Source organism: Schistocerca piceifrons, chromosome X (genome assembly GCF_021461385.2).
Source record: "Schistocerca piceifrons isolate TAMUIC-IGC-003096 chromosome X, iqSchPice1.1, whole genome shotgun sequence".
Lineage (NCBI taxonomy): Eukaryota > Metazoa > Arthropoda > Insecta > Orthoptera > Acrididae > Schistocerca > Schistocerca piceifrons.
The window spans coordinates 449,865,357-449,883,369 of NC_060149.1; the positions used below are offsets into that span (position 1 = coordinate 449,865,357).

The 18,013-nt window shown below is 42.0% G+C and overlaps 1 protein-coding gene across 1 annotated transcript in view; it reads right to left on the reverse strand.

The window, feature by feature from the left end:
- LOC124721953 (thrombospondin type-1 domain-containing protein 7A-like) overlaps positions 1-18,013 on the reverse strand; it is a 1,225,854-nt gene that overhangs the window by 1,002,985 nt on the left and 204,856 nt on the right. The window contains exon 2 of the mRNA XM_047247119.1: positions 4,140-4,290. Coding sequence (XP_047103075.1) covers positions 4,140-4,254 — 115 coding nt within the window. The 5' untranslated portion in view covers positions 4,255-4,290. The remainder of the gene's footprint in view (positions 1-4,139; positions 4,291-18,013) is intronic.

Here is an 18,013-nt window from a genome sequence, read left to right on the forward strand (position 1 = left end):
TTCAGTTCAAAGCACTATAAATACAAACGATTTCCCATGGGTCTGTAACACAACTTTGAGAGGTCCGCAAGGAATAAAATGTCTCGCGTACCTATGCGACATAGGGTGTTATGGAAGGAACCTGCAGGACACAGTGAGAAGCTTCATTTACTTTTTGATAGGTAGTGGGAGCATAAGTTATAGCTGCAACCGGATACGTGTGCATTCTTAAGGAAAGAAGTAATCTTCTTAGGCCATTGTATTGTGGACAAGGGAATCTCACCAGAAATGATAAGGGCGGATGAGGTGAAGTTCTTTCCACAGCCAAGAGCAACAGAGGAATTGAAATCGTTTCTAGGCTAATAGGGTTCTACTGAAAATTCAATGCGAAGTTAAGCAAAACTGCGAAGCCACGCCATGAATTGCTAACGAAAGGTGTAAAATATGAGTGAGATGAAAGTTAAAACTATGCTTTCGAGGAATTAAAGGAGAAGTTTGTTAATCCATCACTATTCAAATATCCAGATTTTACAAAGCCTTTTATGGTGACAGTGCACCATTAGGCGCGGTTGTGTTCCAAGGCAAGGAAGTTGGCGTAGGCTTGCCCATTACATACAAGGTTGAATTAAATTATAATACCAAAGAGAAAGAATTGCTGACTATAGAATTTGCAGTAAAGCAATTCTGACCGTACATATAGGGACGACGTTTTACAGTGATAGCAGACTATAAGCCATTAACATGGATATTCAGTGTAAAGAATATAATTTCAAGACTCCTGAAGTGAAGATTCAGACTTGAAGAATATGACTATGAAGTAATCTACAAGCCAAGTAGGCTGAATACCAATGCAGGCACTCTTAGCAGAACATGGCGCAGTGAGCATATCTATACTAACAGGAATCAGCAGGAAGGATATTAAGTGACTGCTGAAATAGAAAGTGATGAGGAGATAGCAGTAGATGCAAACGTATATGTTAGAGAAAGCGAGTTTAGTCCTGAGGAAGAGCAATGAATACTAAAAGAAATGCATGATAACCAAGTGATGGCACCAGGGCATGCATAGAATGATGGAGAGGGTAAGGCAGTATAAGCAATGGAAAGGAATGAAACACAATATAGAAGAATAGATACGTAAGTGTCCGTCATCTTACAAGAATAAGTTTACACAGGCAATGACGAAAATGCCGTTGGAAAGAACATATATGGCAGGAAGTATATTCGAAAAATCTTCAGTGGACATCTGAGGCCCCTAAATTTATCAAGCACAGATAAAAGATACATACTGACGTACCAAGACAATTTAAGTAAGTTCACGTTAACTGTGCCAGTAGGACGACAAGTCGCCGACGCAGTATTTGTAGAACACATCGTACGAGGGTTGGAATTTTAATAATGGCAACTATTTATTTACAGCGCGTACAAAATAGATATACGTCTCAAACTTCTGCTGACCTTCAAAGTAGTCACCAGCATTGTGTGTAACCTTTTGCCAGCGATGTGGAAGTCGTAGGATACTCTTAGCAGTGCCAATTGTGTTGACAGTTAGAGCGTCGCGGTCTATTGTCCGATGAATTTGTAGCAGTTCTGAAGCGAATGCTTAACGTGTTTCCTTCAGTTTAGAAATCGTATTGCACTCACGAGGGTTTAAGTCAGGGAAGTGCAGTAGGTGGTATAGCCCCATAAGTCAAGCACATCGGTAACAGCTTGCACTGTACGTGCTTGAGCATTGTCCTGCAAAATGATGGTCAGGATACGCAGAAAGTGTCATCACTTCTGTCTCTATGCTGTTCATTTTTGGAACACAACCTACGATCAGCTTAGAGACAGAAGTGATGACACTTGGGCGGGTTTAGTGACACCTCTGAACAGTCAAATGGACTTTGTCTGTGGTACAACATCCACAGTCAACGTCTATCGCCAGGACTTCTGGGAACCGGGGTGATGCAAAATTTTTTTGATGTGTGTGACAGTAGTCACATACACAGATAAGCCAAGAGATTATGACATTATTTGATGCCGCCTGGTGGTGTTGCGGGCACGTGAAGCGGTAACAAAATTATGAAAGCGGACCAGACACGGACGGGGGATCGCCCTAGCGAAGATATTGCCTACAACCGATTGAGATAAGCGATTATGACAAGGGGCAGATTATTATTATTCACAGCGTGTGAACGAGTATCTCGAAAACAACGAAGCTGGTCGAATGGTCACGTGCTACTGTCTCGGGCATCTACGGAAAGAGGTAGAAGGGCAGTGAAGCTAGCACTAGCCGCTAAATGGTTGGACGTCTACGGCTCTTCACAGACCGTGAGGTTCGGAGGCTTGCCTGTTCAGTAAAGTAGAATAAATGGTGATCAGTGGCATCTCTACCGAAAGAGCACAATGCTGGTGCACTCACATGTGTTTTGGAGCACACCGTTCATCGTACATTGTTGAACATAGAGCTTCGCAGCAGACCACCCCTACGTGTTCACATGTTGACCCACTGGGCCCAGGACCATTGGGGTCCGACGGTTAATCTATGCAAACGTGTCGGCTCTTCGAGTCAATCACAATTTTACTACTCTAGGTCGCTCGCCGTCTCCAAAAACGCCGACATCGAGCTGAACGGCGGCTCGAAACGTGCATCTCGCCACGGACGCAGGCTGGTAGAAGCAGTATTATGCCATGGAAGACATTCTCCTGCACTTGTATGGGACCTGTGGTAGTAATTGAAGACACGCTGACAGCTGCGAACAACATGCATCCCTTCACGCTTCACGTCTTCCCCGACGGCGATGTATTCTTTCAGCAGGATAACTGTCTGTGTCTCGAAGCAAGAACCGTGCTACAGTGGTTTGAGGAGCATTACAGTGTACCAGATGTAAATCCTATGGAACCCATCTAGGTCGCTATCGGGCACGATCCGACAGACAAACTATTAGGCAAGCGGTCATAATGCTTTTGGTCATCTGTGTATATGGGAATTATTTATAAGGTGATACTGAAATGTTGCTGTGATGGTTATAAATGCATCTGAATTATTGTGTTTCGACGGCAAATAGTCGGGAATAACTTGCTTTCTCACATCCACAGCACCAATTTCAAGCTAGAGAAAACAGAATGAATCTCTGGGTCAAATAAAAATTATAGTTCATTCACCGTGTAATAACATGCAGCAACATAGGCAGCTTGAAATGATGAGGATATTCCTCGAGGAGAGATTTTTCAGCAAGAAATGAAAGAAATAACACTGACAGTGTGGAGAAATATCAGACAAACCTTCGACTAACTCTAGAAAGAAGTTTTGTTTGACAACAACCAAGGAACAATGTAAAATTTTAGTCACGCACCAAGTTAATTAGTGGATGAAAGTAATCCACTAGGATGTTTTTCGAAGACACTGGTGTCGAAACTCATTGCAGTAAAACTTAGGATGAAACTATAATTCTTGTTTTAAGGGACTTTTTCATTGAGAAAACACTGGTTGCGTTTTCGCCACTCAACAGCCGTAAAGGCATGAATAAGGAAAGATGTTTGAAGAACTGACGGCGGAATATTAATAGAAAAAATGACTCTAGGTAAAACTCTGTACTTATGGCGAAATGAACTACGCTGTGCTTCTAATAACTTTTTAGGGAATTTCATATATGACTGGTAGGACGGCCAAGGTACACTACATACGTTTTCAAGACAAGTTGTAATATCTGGCTAGCTTCATCGTTGACGCAAGTTTGCTAATGAATTTTGGAACACATTCGGTTTTAAAAAATATTGACTTTCTTTGACCTTTTCTTACTCTGTTTCGTGGCTATATGGTACTGATACTGCTTCCGAATCACTGTGCGCCTAACCATTTTTTCTAAATGTGTATCACTTATAGGATCACTGTACCAGTAATGAAAATTTCTTGTACCCATTGTAATTCCGATCTCATACCATCGAATTATTCGAACTTACGACAAAGAAAGAGATCAGTAAATAAATAAACCATTCTCTTATAGGGAAACTTGATAAATACTAGATTGAATCTTGCATTCAATACAGAAATTTTTCAACAACAAAACAGCGTCACATTGGAAGAGACTCTATAAGCATTTTCTTCAGGGTTACTAGTAGAGGCTTTGTTTATACACACCGAAACAATAATGAATATATTAAGAAATAGTTGCACTAACCTGCTTTCCATATAAATTCCTCTCTCTTGCCGAATCGGCTATTGAGTCGGTTCCTGGCCACGGATCCTTCGACCAGTATCACGACAATCAGCAACAATATGCATAGGCCCGACATCTTGGAGATACCAAGGTCCTAGGCCATACGCTCCTTCTGAAACAGATAAATGAGTACGTTCTTGAGTTCGGTTTCTGGTACAGAATGTGCAGAGCTCGTACTTGCTCCTATAAAAGAAAATATTAACAATTAACACAAATATTCATTTTTTATTCGTGTATGTGTATTTAGTCTCTAATAGGTGTTAAAAGTCGAAGTGAACTTATCTCACGTGTATAACGGTATCTCACTCTGTCCTTCACACATCCTCCATCAGGTGATAGAAAAACACGTTTCCACAAACTCTATGAAGATCACCGCAAATACAATACATCCGGTAAACCCAAAGACCAAAATCCTATTTCCTTCCTAATTATCTCCAATTCATGGCTCCTCCTACACCTATACCAACATGTAGTCATCTTCCCTACACATGTGCGAACTCCATATATTGTCACAAGTCAATTTTAAAACCCTTCCTGTTCTCCAGAACTCTATGCTGACACAGTCGTTGTCCCCAAATCGTTTTCTTCATCAAGGCTCCAATAACAGTTTCCACTCTCTTTACAACGATAAACACAGCCTATCTCTTTCCTTTACCAACTCCACTTATCTATAAATCTTTACAGTCCATCACATTTCCCTACGCCCCTTCAACAGACACAGTGACACATCCATCAGTATTGTTAGTCATATGCAAGTGATCAGACAGGATGCTTACGTACGTGTCACCTGTCAGAGTTGTATCTAGACGTATAAGGGGTCACATATCACTCCAACTGTGCACGCCCCACATCATTACAGAGTCTCCAAGAGCTTGAACAGTCACCCGCTGATATACAGGGCCCATGGATTCGTGAGGTTGTCTCCATACACGTACACCCGCTCGATACAATTTGAGACGAGACTCATCCGACCAGGCAACATGTTTCCAGTCATCTACAGACCAATGTCGGCACTGACGGGCCCAGGCGAGGCGTAAATCTTTGGGTCGTGCAGTCATCAAGGGTATACGAGTGGGCTTTCGGCTCCGAAAGCCCATATCGATTACCTTTCGTTGGAAGGTTCGCTCGCTGACACTTGTAGATGGTTCAGCATTGAAATCTGCAGCAATCTGCGGAAGGGTTGCACATCTGTCACGTTGAACGATTCTCTTCAGTCGTCGTTGGTTCCGTTCTTGCAGGATCTTTTTGCGGCCGATTCGATGTCGGAGATTTGATGTTTTACAGGAATCCAGATATTCACGGTACTCTCGTGAAATGCTCGTACGGGAAAGTCCCCACTTCATCGCTATCTTGGAGAGGCTGTGTCCCATCGCTCGTGCCTCGACTATAACACCACGCTCAAACTCAGTTAAATCTTAATAACCTTCCTTTGTAGCAGCAGTAACCGATCCAACGACTGTACTAGACACTTGTTGTCTTACATAGGCATCGCCGAACGCAGCGCCGTATATTGCCTGTTTACATATCTCTGTATTTGAATATGCATACCCATACCACTTTCTTTGTCACTTCAGTGTAGAAATCCAACACCCCCCTGTTCTGGTCAAATTAATGTGACCACCTGACAAACGCCTGAATAACCACCTTTTGCAGCGCAGACCTCTGTGAGACAGCAGGAAGAAGGGCAATGAGGATCTGAATGCTACCGACGGGGATGTGGAGTCATGCCGTCTCCAGTGCCGTAGCCAGCTGCGTTAGGTGTCTCTGCTGTGGACCTATGGCGCGAACAATTCATCGAGGTGGTCCCATGGATTATCGATTGGGCTTAAATCCGCGGACGTTGATGGCCAAGGGCGTACACTAAACTCATCCTGGTGCTCTTCGAACCACGCACGTAAACTACGAGCTATGTGACACTTGCATTGTCCTGCTGGTAGAGACCATCGTGCCGATCAGAAACAGACGGCGCGTGCGGGTGGACATGATCGTCAAGAATAGATACATACTTGCGTTGATCCAGTGTCGGTTCCAGAAAGACATCACCCAGGGAATCCCACGAAGAGATTCCTCAGACCACAACGCACCCTCCTCCGGCCTAGACCCTTCCGACGATTGTTGTCATGTGTTTTCTTTCAGACGTTTTACGCCGATGGAGCATAAAACGTGATTCATCTGGAAAGGCAGCCTGTCGTCACTCAGTGGATGTCTAGTCACAGTATTGGCGTGGAAATTCCAGCCTTTGCCGCCGATGAACAGCAATCATTATGAGTGCATGAAGCAGGAACCTGTTGCGGAGGCCCATACGCAGCAACGTCCAGTGAACGATTGTTGTGGAGCCACTGTTGATACCCCTTTGGTTTATTGGGCGGTCATCGCTCAACATGTGCAAGTCTATTCACCTATATACGTCTCGGCAGCCACCGTTCGTCCCTGTCATCTGTGGCCCTTGGTGCACCACAGATGCCACGGCGCAGGTTTACCATGCATGGTATATTGCAACCGCGGCGGCACGCAACCAGTTTTCAAACTTAGCCTAATCGGAAATGCTTCCACCCTTGACCCGAAAGCCAATGATTATGCTCTTTTGGACATTAGATAAATCGATCAGTTTTTGTATTACGGCAACGACTGCACTGTTTCTGCGTCCCCTCGCTCCCTCCCCCCCCCCCCCTCTCCGACATGCTTTATATACCCTCCACTGCTGGTGTTGCCACATGCGTCTATGAGTGGTTATCGCACGTTGACATCGAACATAGGCGGTGGTCATTAATGTGAGTGGACCGTGTTTAAGCCCACCTGCTGCAGCACTTCTGTCATTACGTCCCACCTTCCTATACTTCCGCACTGTGTCTCATTCTTTTATACTGCCTTCCGCTTCCAAACGATGAAATCGTTCTTGAAAGCACATCATTTTAGCAACTACAACTTTGATTATATCTTGCATTTCACATGAAAGCTCTAACTTACCCCATCCCAGCGCAACTACAAACCTACCAGCTACATCCCGTCTTTTAACCCTTCCCATAACTCATCCGACGTTTTTCTCGTATCAATTTCTCTCAGTCCAAACTGCATCCAAATTCCTCAACTGGAAAATATACCAGGAGTCGACAGCAGAGTTGCAAGATCAAACATATCATCAACAACGCATCACGTTCACATCACTGTCTTTATTGCTATCATAGTATTTTCGAGGACTTGTAATTCTTTTATTCAAAGGCTGAAGAGCAGCAACATGGCGGCTGATAGCCCTCCACACTCATTTCAATGGAAATGCAAGTAACAGATCATTAGAGGAAAAATGTTTAAATGTTACTAACACGACAAGACTAAAGAACGCTTTGTTAGTATAAAATTTTACCCTTGTATGATTCATAGTGAAGTAAAATTACGTGAAACACGTCATACAGCGGAATGCAGTGAGTCGTTCTTCACTCTCAACAATACAAGCGTAACTTTATATCACTAAAGAAAACAGGAATTAATTCGTAAGAGGAACCTTCATTAAAGTATTAAATATAGCGCTGACCTTGAATTACTATATTGATACTACCGAAACAAATGACATGCCGATTAATGGTGACTGATGTAAAGAGAACACAAAGAGGAAATGAAAGAGACTGAGGCAAATAAAGTTTTCATAACCTTACGTCGCTTTTTGAGTTGAAGAATGAAAGAGCACGTCCATGGAATCTTACAGCATGAAGCGAATATTTTCTGCATATATTGCGTGCAATACGTGTTTAAGTACTTGGCCCTGTTATTAAGTGGATATCCTAAATTATCTGCCGCGTGGAGTGGCCGCATTCGTTAGTTTAAGTAGTGTGTAAGTCTAGAGACAGACGACCTGAGCAGTTTGGTCCCTTAGGAATTGACACACACACACACACACACACACAATAAATTATCTAGAAAGTTATGAGTTTATACCGACATATGCACGAAAGTAATTTGCGACCGTCTCTTATGACTTACTACAATATTTCGCAAAACAGCGCAGTTCATTTCAAACCAGCATTTAGTGCCAGCCCTACTATATGGATTTTCTTGAAAAGAACGGTGGGGTATAGAGACAAACTAATACCTCTGCAGGAATGCATGCTTTTTTTGTCTCGCTACTCCATGCCACAGTTATCGTGTTACCTAGAAGGCCTCCCGTTTTGAGATAGTGTCCTTTCCTTCCCTTTTTAAAGCAAATACTATTCAATGTCTTGCAACAATGAAAATTTCACGATGTCATTGCTGTTAAAGACACGTAGCCTTTGTCTCTGATAGCCAATGCCAGCATATTCAGCTGTCACAATACTGAGTAATTTTGATGAATAATCTTATAGAATAATTTTCAATAATCGTTTTAGCATGCAAATATCAACACTAACAGATTTTCCTTCATGACGAAGAAACAGGTACACCTTACAGAGGTATTTGTATCGAAGTCTGTACGCTTCAGTGATGCTGATTTATTGTTAACTGATGATAAATCTTAAAACGGTAACAGAGGTATTAGGGCAACAATAAATGTGTCGTTAAAACAACGCTGACGGAATCATTCCATAGACATCTGGGTCAGTACTGGAAAGAGATCGAAAGGTTGGCGGAGAGACGGCACAAGAGCCTTCTGCGGTTCCTTCGGCGCCCCATCCCATTGGACTTACTCGATTTCCGTCGACGCGGCATTCAATCTACGAGAATTTCCTTTCGGAAATTATTCGACGCATTATATTTCCAGACGTAAATGCTTTTACTTAAAGACGTCTTACGTGATTGATCCTGATCTCTGACACACCATTTCAGGAAAGGTTACGCGAAACTCCTTGATTGGCTGTTATTCTCTACAGTAAATTCCCTGTAGTAACTTAAGGCAATTTTGCATTTTTATCTGTTTATCTCTGTAGATATTCGACACATAAGATAAAATTTTATTGATTTTATCCCCATTCATTAAAAGTATTAAAGACTACGGCCTACACCAAATGGTGATAAACGTTTCCTAGTTCAGTTCTTGCCGTCTGAGACAAGTTTTTGTACTTAGTGCGTTTCTAAAAACTTGTACAAACTGGTGAAGCTGTAAATGCAGTTCCGTAGTGATACTTTTCTCTTCTCTTTAGTAGCTTACTATGTGTTAAGTCTGAAGTAATTACAACGATAGAAATGTGTTATATAAAGGCCCTTTGTGAAATGTGTAACTTATCCATAAGTATCTGTTGCGCTAACGAAAGTATATAAAACGGTAGAGAGGCAGAACTCATAGCTTTGATCACCGGTCTGCTAAATTAGTGTGGAAACCCGCCAAACATCCTAATCAAGCTCTTCGTCTTGGCGTTTGTCCTCCTGCGATACCTCTGATAGGTGATTTCAAGTAGGATAATGTCGAAACTATTTACTACTGGAACATTGTCCTTGCATAGAGCATTATTACAAAATACACGCCTAACTGTAAAACGTATAGGATAAACTGTTGTTTAAATGAAAAGGGAATAGGAACGTTAGACTTTAGTGTTAATACGACAGCCACCATTAATAGCGCAGTAGAAGCTCTCTTTAGACAAGTATGGGGAAATGAATTCTCTCTGGCCTTAATGAATGAACCAGCCCGGCATTTACCTGAAGTAATTAAGGAAAACTATGGGAAACCTATATCAAGATGTCTAGACGGGAATTCTATTTCCACTGCTTCCGACTTCCAGTGTCTTAACCGATGCAGCGCGCATCTAGACAAAATGCAGGGAATGAAATGTTTTTGATTTTTGTCGAAACTTCGAACCAAACATAAACCTCTTTTCTTAATCCGCTTATGATGCTTGAGAAGGTCGCCTGATATTCTGTGCACAGAGAATATTAAGCGAAAGGAGGCATTTGTGGACGATGTTAAGTCTTCTACTGGAGGCCAATAGCGAAATCTAATCAAAAGGCTATTGCAAAGTGATACAGTCCTTTGATTTGAGGACGAAACAAGGGGTCAGTTGTTATCCGCGGAGAGGAGAAGAGAGGAGGAGGTAGAAGATGAGTGTTTACTCGGCGTCCTATGTAGGTGAAACGTTGTCGTGGTCCAAACTGTGCAAAGTGAAACTTGAATTAGTTCTTCTTTTTGTTTGACAAACGCTTCTCAGAGACATTTGTGTAATACCGTTTATTTTTGTTTCTCATTTTTGTTATCTTGTAATTATATATTCCAAACATTTCGCACGTACGGTAACTGTCCGTAAAGTAAGTTCCCACATAAACGCAAAATAAAGAAGAAAAATAATATCAGAACGACGTATAACTAATTATAAAATTTTCCTTGATATGCTTCCAAGTACATACATTCGTTCACATAATGTCATGATTGACTCTATTGCTAAGACTGTTGTCGTACCTCAGTACCAGTTTCTCACCTTTCTCGCTGTAGGAACTCTCCATTTTTTATTATAACCGACTTGTAAGAGTTTCGCTCACTTTGTTCTATTTGCCGTCAAGTGTACGTTGCCTCTGTTCACAGCATCACCCATCACCGACAGTTTCTCAATCATAGTAGCCTGTTTTGTATGTAATCGTGAAAACTGTGTCTGAATTGAACGTCCTAACCCACCATAAAACGATTTATACGCTTAGTGCGTCATCCTTAAAAATTCCGTAAATCTCACTAGCTTGGGGATAAATACCAAGTGTTGTAATTTTTAGTACATTAAAAAATGAATTCCTCAAAGAACTCACCGTGCAGCGTCTGAACGCGTCATCTTAAAAATAATCTTCAGTACAACTAAATTTTCGTCCAAAACAACAAACCTGAATGGTTCACGCACAAAAAAGTAGCTGGAGAGCAGTGCGGTCAAAGAACCTTTCATTCTCTGTTCCTTAACAATGTCCTATGGTAGCTAGCTACGACTGAGGTGATGCAATGCTTGCGAGCTACAATTGAACGAAAGATCTGTGGAAATGATGGCACAGTGCAACAATGCAGGAACTGCCGGCGTCATTCGCGTGTGATTAGTACCGATAAAACGTAGATTTTCTATTAGACTACATAATTAAATAAAAAGTAAGTCAGATAGCACACTGCTTATTATATAAGACTCGTATTCTTCTCACACTAATTCCAGTTTTCGCTTGTTTTTTATGTAATTTGAACCTCTAGCTGGTAGAGGGACGTCCATACGTGTCCAGTCGAGCAGTAAGCTTTCTGAAATAACTCTGAATTCAACAAAGGCGTCATCCCTTTGCGATGTTAATGATGTCAGGAATAGCTGTTTTCCACCATTATCACCATTTATTACATTAACGGGCCTTTAAGAACTACAGCAGAGAAACAAACGAAATAACCAAACTACAAAAGCAAAAGGCACACAAAAACATTAGAAAATAATACATAACAAAAAGCACAGTAAAACAGGAAGTCAGTGGGTCACAACAAAGCAGATATCTACTGCAGATGGTATCTCGCCGTTGCCGGTGTCCCGCTTCATCTTCCACCGTTGTCGGCTCCACTTGTTTAAGGTTTGTTGATACGATACTTCCATCGCGTCCTTTGACGTCCCCTTGGGCGTATTCCAGCAGGTTCATAATGGAGGACTCGGTTTGGGAGGGATCCATCTACTCCAAGGATACGACCATACCACTTCAGCCTCTTTTGCTCTTCCCCATTTACGACATTCCAAACCACTCGTACAGATCTTCCTTCGTTCTTTGTTCCAATTTACCTTCCATGGTATTGTAGATAAGTTATAGATTTTTCGAAGTACCTTTCTCTCGAAGGTGCACATTACTTCTTCAGTTGTTGCTCATGTCGCTCAGGTTCCACAACAAGATAAAAGTACCGGCTGTACTCGTGTCATGTGCAGCTGGCTCTTATTCTCCTGTGATATTAGTGTAGTAGTGTAAGTAAGGCAGTACATTTTTTTCTCGTCCATTTTAAGCTGAAAAAATGAGGATTTTGTTGTGAGAAGTCATAGAATGCTCCCGTTTCACCCCCTATAGCTTCGTGAAGTTCCGATATTTGGCGGCGCTTTACGTAGCCTTGAACATGTCTTCTGTAACGATGGTGCGTTCCATGCAGAGAGCTGTCATTGAGTTTCTTTTCGCGGAAAACCGGAGCATCGCGGATATTCATGGGCACGTGAAAAATGTCTACGGAGACCTTGCAGTGAACAAAAGCACGGTGAGTAGTTGAGCGAAGAACCTGACATCATCGCAACAAGGCACGCAAACACTCGTGCCAGTCGTCCGCACACAGGTATGCCCGTCAACAAGAATGGAAGGAAGGTGAACTTGATGGTATGATACAGTGATATATTTCGTTTTGTTATCATTCGCCACCAGGCTCAATATGTATTGCCCATAAAAAAGTAAATATCAGCTAATTCAGGCCACGTCTGAGTAGTAAAAAATCCGAAACACATACTGTTTTAAAATACTTTGCCTTTTTCCAGGTGCACAAATGGAAGAAACTAAAGGTCAGTTAATTCTGTTATATGTATTCGACGTACGTTTCGAACACTGTGCATTTGAGGCGGATCAGAAGCTAGGCAACGACCGTATAGAAATAAATGTTGGAAACCGCCCTCAAGGAAGCAAGCCGGCTGTTGGTATTGGCAGGTCTCTTTACTTTGTCCCGCTTCCTCTGGCTCATTTCTTATTTCTAAAGATCAAGAAGTTAGCGCACTCGGTGCTTCATCGTGTCATAAAAACGAACGGGGTTCACTTGCAAACGGAGCCATCCACAGATCGATAAACCCTTTGCCTCCCTCGAAGTTCTAGTGCCGCTCGACGTGAGAGTTACCTGATCAATTCAAGTGCTAGGAATTTATCATTATCAGCGAAATGAGAATAAATTGTGACAAAAGGCGTCTGATCACTACATAGCCCTCCAGTGTTGTAGGTGGTGTCCCATTTCTCTCTACACTTTCTTATGAAGTGAACGCTCGAGAAAGATTGGGATGATTAGTTGGTTTGTCTGCCGGAAGAGCTGACCGCTTTTTTATGAAGGGTAGCAACTGCCAATGGTTTCTATACCTTTTCACGGAAAAGGTGTAGAACCTTTTCACGGAAAAGGTGTTTCAAAGAGGTCCGTCCGATATCACAAGATTGTATCTTCTCCATAAACGAAGATAGGTGTTTCAGGTATATTTTAATTTAAGCATCGAAACTAAAAGCTTGCATTGGCCTCGGTTCATGTGGGCGCTCGCTCATTGCGCAATGTGTGTCGAGTCGTAAAGGCTATAATAGAGAAACAAAAGGCATTCTGATTTCTCCGTTACAACAGGCACATTTCGGTTACTACTGTTGAAGAAAGTAAGGAGGGAAAAGTGGCTTAACTTACCGTCGACGACGCCGTCATTAGAGACGGTGCATAAGCTCGAATTACGAAAGTAGGGGAAAGAAATCAGTCGTGCCCGTTTCAAAAGAACTATCCCCGCATTTGCCTGGAGCGATTTAAGAAAATCACGTGAAGCCTAAATCTGGATGGCTGGAAGAGAGATCTGCACTGCATCTCCTACAGCCCAAAGCATTCGACGATGGCCCCAGCAGTTCGTAACACTATTTGTTTATGTAAGGGGAAATACACAGGGCGTCCCCCGTGTTCGTTTAAGGACTGGAGCGCCACAATATGTCACTTGCATCTAATGGGATTTCAAACAATGAGTTGTCTTACTGATGGAGCGGTCATAAGAGATGTAAGGATCTCACACTGCAATATTGGCTTCGAATGTTACCTCATTTCACGGCAAGTGATATTTATTTTGTGGAGGTTTGTGAAATACTGTGCCCCCCTCCCCCTCATTCTAACAGTATTGGGTGAACTGTGGCACTTAATAGCGGTAGCAGCGAATACAGTATTTTCAGAGATACTCGCAAAACTATGAGACGCGTTTGACTATCATTTGGCTGAAACTTCCTGGCAGATTAAAACTGTGTGCCGGACCGAGACTCGAACTCGGGACCTTTGCCTTTCGCAGGCAAGTGCTCTACCAACTGAGCTACCCAAGCACGACTCACAGCCTCACTTCTGCCACTACCTCGTCTCCTACCTTCCAAACTTTCGTCTGGAATCATCTGGCTGTTTGTCCTGCATCAGGTGGAGGCACGTTGATATATGTGAAAGGTAAGTGAATACTTCGCTCTTAAACGTAATTGTAAAGAGTACGCCATTGTTTATGTGTGTGCATGTTATTTTTTTATTTATTTACTATCGGACCCGGAAATGCTTTGCAATTGCTAAATATGTATGAGAATTCGATACATGTCCTTATCTCCTTCTTCCCCTCTCTCTTTCTGTCCCTCTCTTCCTCTGCCTCCCCCACTCGATCATCTCCTTCCCCTCTCTATTTGCATTTCCTCCCCCAATTCTGCTCAAAATTCGTATATTATATACTGCAAGTTAAAAATATATACCATGTATCTATCCAAACATGTATTAGAGTATCGCGTAAAAATCTGTGGTAAATTAGCCAAGAACTTTTCGACGTTTATATCCTACATCAGTCGAAACGTTTATTGCACATATTGGAGTATCGTGTGAAAGTTAGAAGTAAATCGGTCAAAATCTTTTCGAAATTTTTTGCTAACAACGTTTTCACTTCATGTATATTCTATATATACATATTTATATATTCTAAAGTATATATAGCCTATGTTAGTGCAAGACTAATAAGCAAATCAGCCAAGAACTACTCGAGATTTATGCTATCAACTTTCCTCCATATATATTCAATAGATGGCTATCCGGTAGGTACCTAAAAACACACCCGTATTCGAATGAATCTTTGAAAATTTCAAAGCAGTCAGTGAAGAACTTCCGCCAATTTAAGATTTTTGACCAGAAAGCATTCACATTTTTATTTATATAAATTTTGGCTTTAGGCAACTTTGAACACACAGCCAGTAATAGTTATAACAGTAAAAAGTTAACATAAAAACTTAGAGTTTAAGTGAAATGGCGGAGTAAAAGAGATATGCGTGTGATGTGGGATAGTTCTTTTGAAAATACAAATTTTAAATTCTATGCAGAAATTAAAATCCACCCTCAGGTTTCTATCTTCGTTCATGTAGAAGATATAACCTTGTGAAGTCAGTTGAATATTTCTGAAACAAATTGTACACTATGTGATCAAAAGTATCTGGGCATTCCCAAAAACATACGTTTTCCGTATTAGGTGCATCGTGCTGCCACCTACTGCTACGTACTTCATATCAGCGACCTCAGTAGTCATTAGACATCGTGTGAGAGCAGAATGTGGCACTTCGTGGAACTCACGGACTTCGAACGCGGTCAGGTGATTGGGTGTCACTTTTGTCATACGTCTGTACGCGACATTTCCACATTCCTAAACATCTCTAGGTCCACTGTTTCCGATGTAATAGTGAAGTGGGAACGTGAAGGAACACGTACAGTAGAAAAGCGTACAGGCCGACCTCGTCTATTGACTGACAGAGAACGCCGACAGTTGAAGAGGGTCGTAGTGTGTAAGGAGGCAGACATCTATACAGACCATCAGACAGGAATTCCAAACTGCATCAGGATCCACCGCAAGTACTATGACAGTTAGGCGGGAGGTGAGAAAACTTATATTTCATGGTCGAGCGGCTGCTCGTAAGCTCACGCCGGTAAATGCCAAACGACGCCTCGCTTGGTGTTACAAGCGTAAACATAGGATGATTGAACAGTGGAAAAACGTTGTGTGGAGTGACGAATAAGAACTGTAATCGGCCTACATGTATATTTAGGAATCGCCTGACAAACGAATTCACAGTCTATAGTGCAAGGCTGTAGGCTATCCTGAAGGCTTCAAAAATGGTTCAAATGGCTCTGAGCACTATGCGACTTAACATCTGAGGTCATCAGTCCCCTAGAACTTAAAACTACTTAAACCTAAATAACCCAAGGACATCACACACATCCATGCCCGAGGCAGGATTCGAACCTGCGACCGTAGCGGTCGCGCGGTTTCAGACTGAAGCGCCCAGAACCGCTCGGCCACTGCGATCCTGAAGGTACTGGAGAAGATATGGCATGATAGAAAGAAGACTATTATTGTCTATTCCTATTCCTTTATTAGCCTTCAAGCACTTTCACAAATGTCCCTAGCAGACAAAATGATTCAGATGATCCAAGTATGGTTTATGCCACTATATGACTAGGAAAACGAGGTACAGCGTGTTCTATAGCTGTCAAACCACCCTTCTAAAACAAAAGTAGATGGCTAAACAGGAATTTAAAGACGAGTAGTATGGCAGGGGGAGGGGGGGGGGGATCTGTGTACCTATGTTACCAACATGGCAGCCATTCTGGAATCCGCATGTTGGATGAAACTTGTAATCTTCAAAAGGAAAGGGGAGCATGTGTCGTGTGAAACAGACGGAAAATTACTCAATAAAAACGATGGTGCGTTTTATTTGAGTATAGCTTTATTTATTCTCGAATTGCATTGTATTTTATACAGGAAAATTCAAATATAGTTATGACAATTTTATATTATTTATTCAAGTACATTTTCTTGAAATTTTTCTCGTTTAAAGCACATTCGAGACATCACACTTTAGAATGAGCGATTAACACCTCTGCGTCTTTCTGACAGACAATCCTATGGTCATTACGGTCTGCCAAACTGCGAGCAAGCTCAGTCGTTAAGACATAGTGCTTGTATTCGGGAGGACATTGGTTAAAATTTCCACTTGGTCTTAAGATTTAGATGTTACGTGCAGTGGCGCCTGCTGTGTAAGAGCATAAAGCACCCGAACACCCTAACTTTCGGTACCTTGCAGATTTGTTGGTTATTTTTCTTTGAATGCTGATAAACGTTAACATAGATGCAGCAATCTGAAAGATACGGCACTTAAATCTACCGCGCTACTTCTCCTTTAGATTCTGTGAAACTTGGCATCGGCGTCGCGACACACCATCAAGTGTGCACGTTTTAAGGAGCTTTCCCGTATGCGCAGCTCGCGCGATGTAATTGCCTTACGGCCAAATACATACGGATTTGATAAAGAAAGTACACGGTTCATGATGTGCGCAGCTAGCCATTGCCACTCACCTAGAAGTTTACTTCAGTGCCACCAGGTAGTGGCATACTGCGGCAGACTTTTATCCCCGTTCGCTTGGCATAAATCCTGTGAGACGATAGCACACTCCTAAGGTACGCTAATTCACTCATTATATAGTAAAGTTAGATCCGACGTAAGTTTATGTTAAAGTTGTAGTGACAGTAAAAATATTTTGTGGGTTTCTGAATGAGTTATAGAATATTAACATAGGAATACAGTCATACAGTAATTCATTTGAGAATGTGAGAATCAGAAGAGCGTAAAGCTGTCGATTGTGATAGTGTAGCATTTATTCATCCTTCTGAAATCTGTGGGTATGGTGATCTATGATGTAGGCCCACACTGTATATACCAAACTTTACGAAAAGCTGTATCATTGGTTTCTCTGATATCCACTTAAATTTGGTACCAACGGCCGTGTGCCATAGGCCCCTATGGATCTCAGCGCCTCATCTGCATTCTAATCAAGTTACCATGTACACACCACTACTTGAGTTTAATCAGTTCCACAAACGGCAGTTTGTGTTTGTATTGGGTCGTTTACTGTCGGGAATCGGCTTTTGTGTCCAGTGTAAACGTGAACTATGTTGAATCTATTTTAAATGCTAACAGAAAAGTAAAGCATGAACACGCGTCGTGAGTCGTGCTTGAGTAGTTCAGTCGGTAGAGCACTTGACCGTGAAAGGCAAAGGTCCCGAGATCGAGCCTCGGTCTGGCACACAGCTTTAATCTGCCAGGAAGTTTCATATCAACGCACACTCCGCTGCAGAGTGGAAATCTCATTCTGGGAATGTAAAAGTAAATTATTAGGA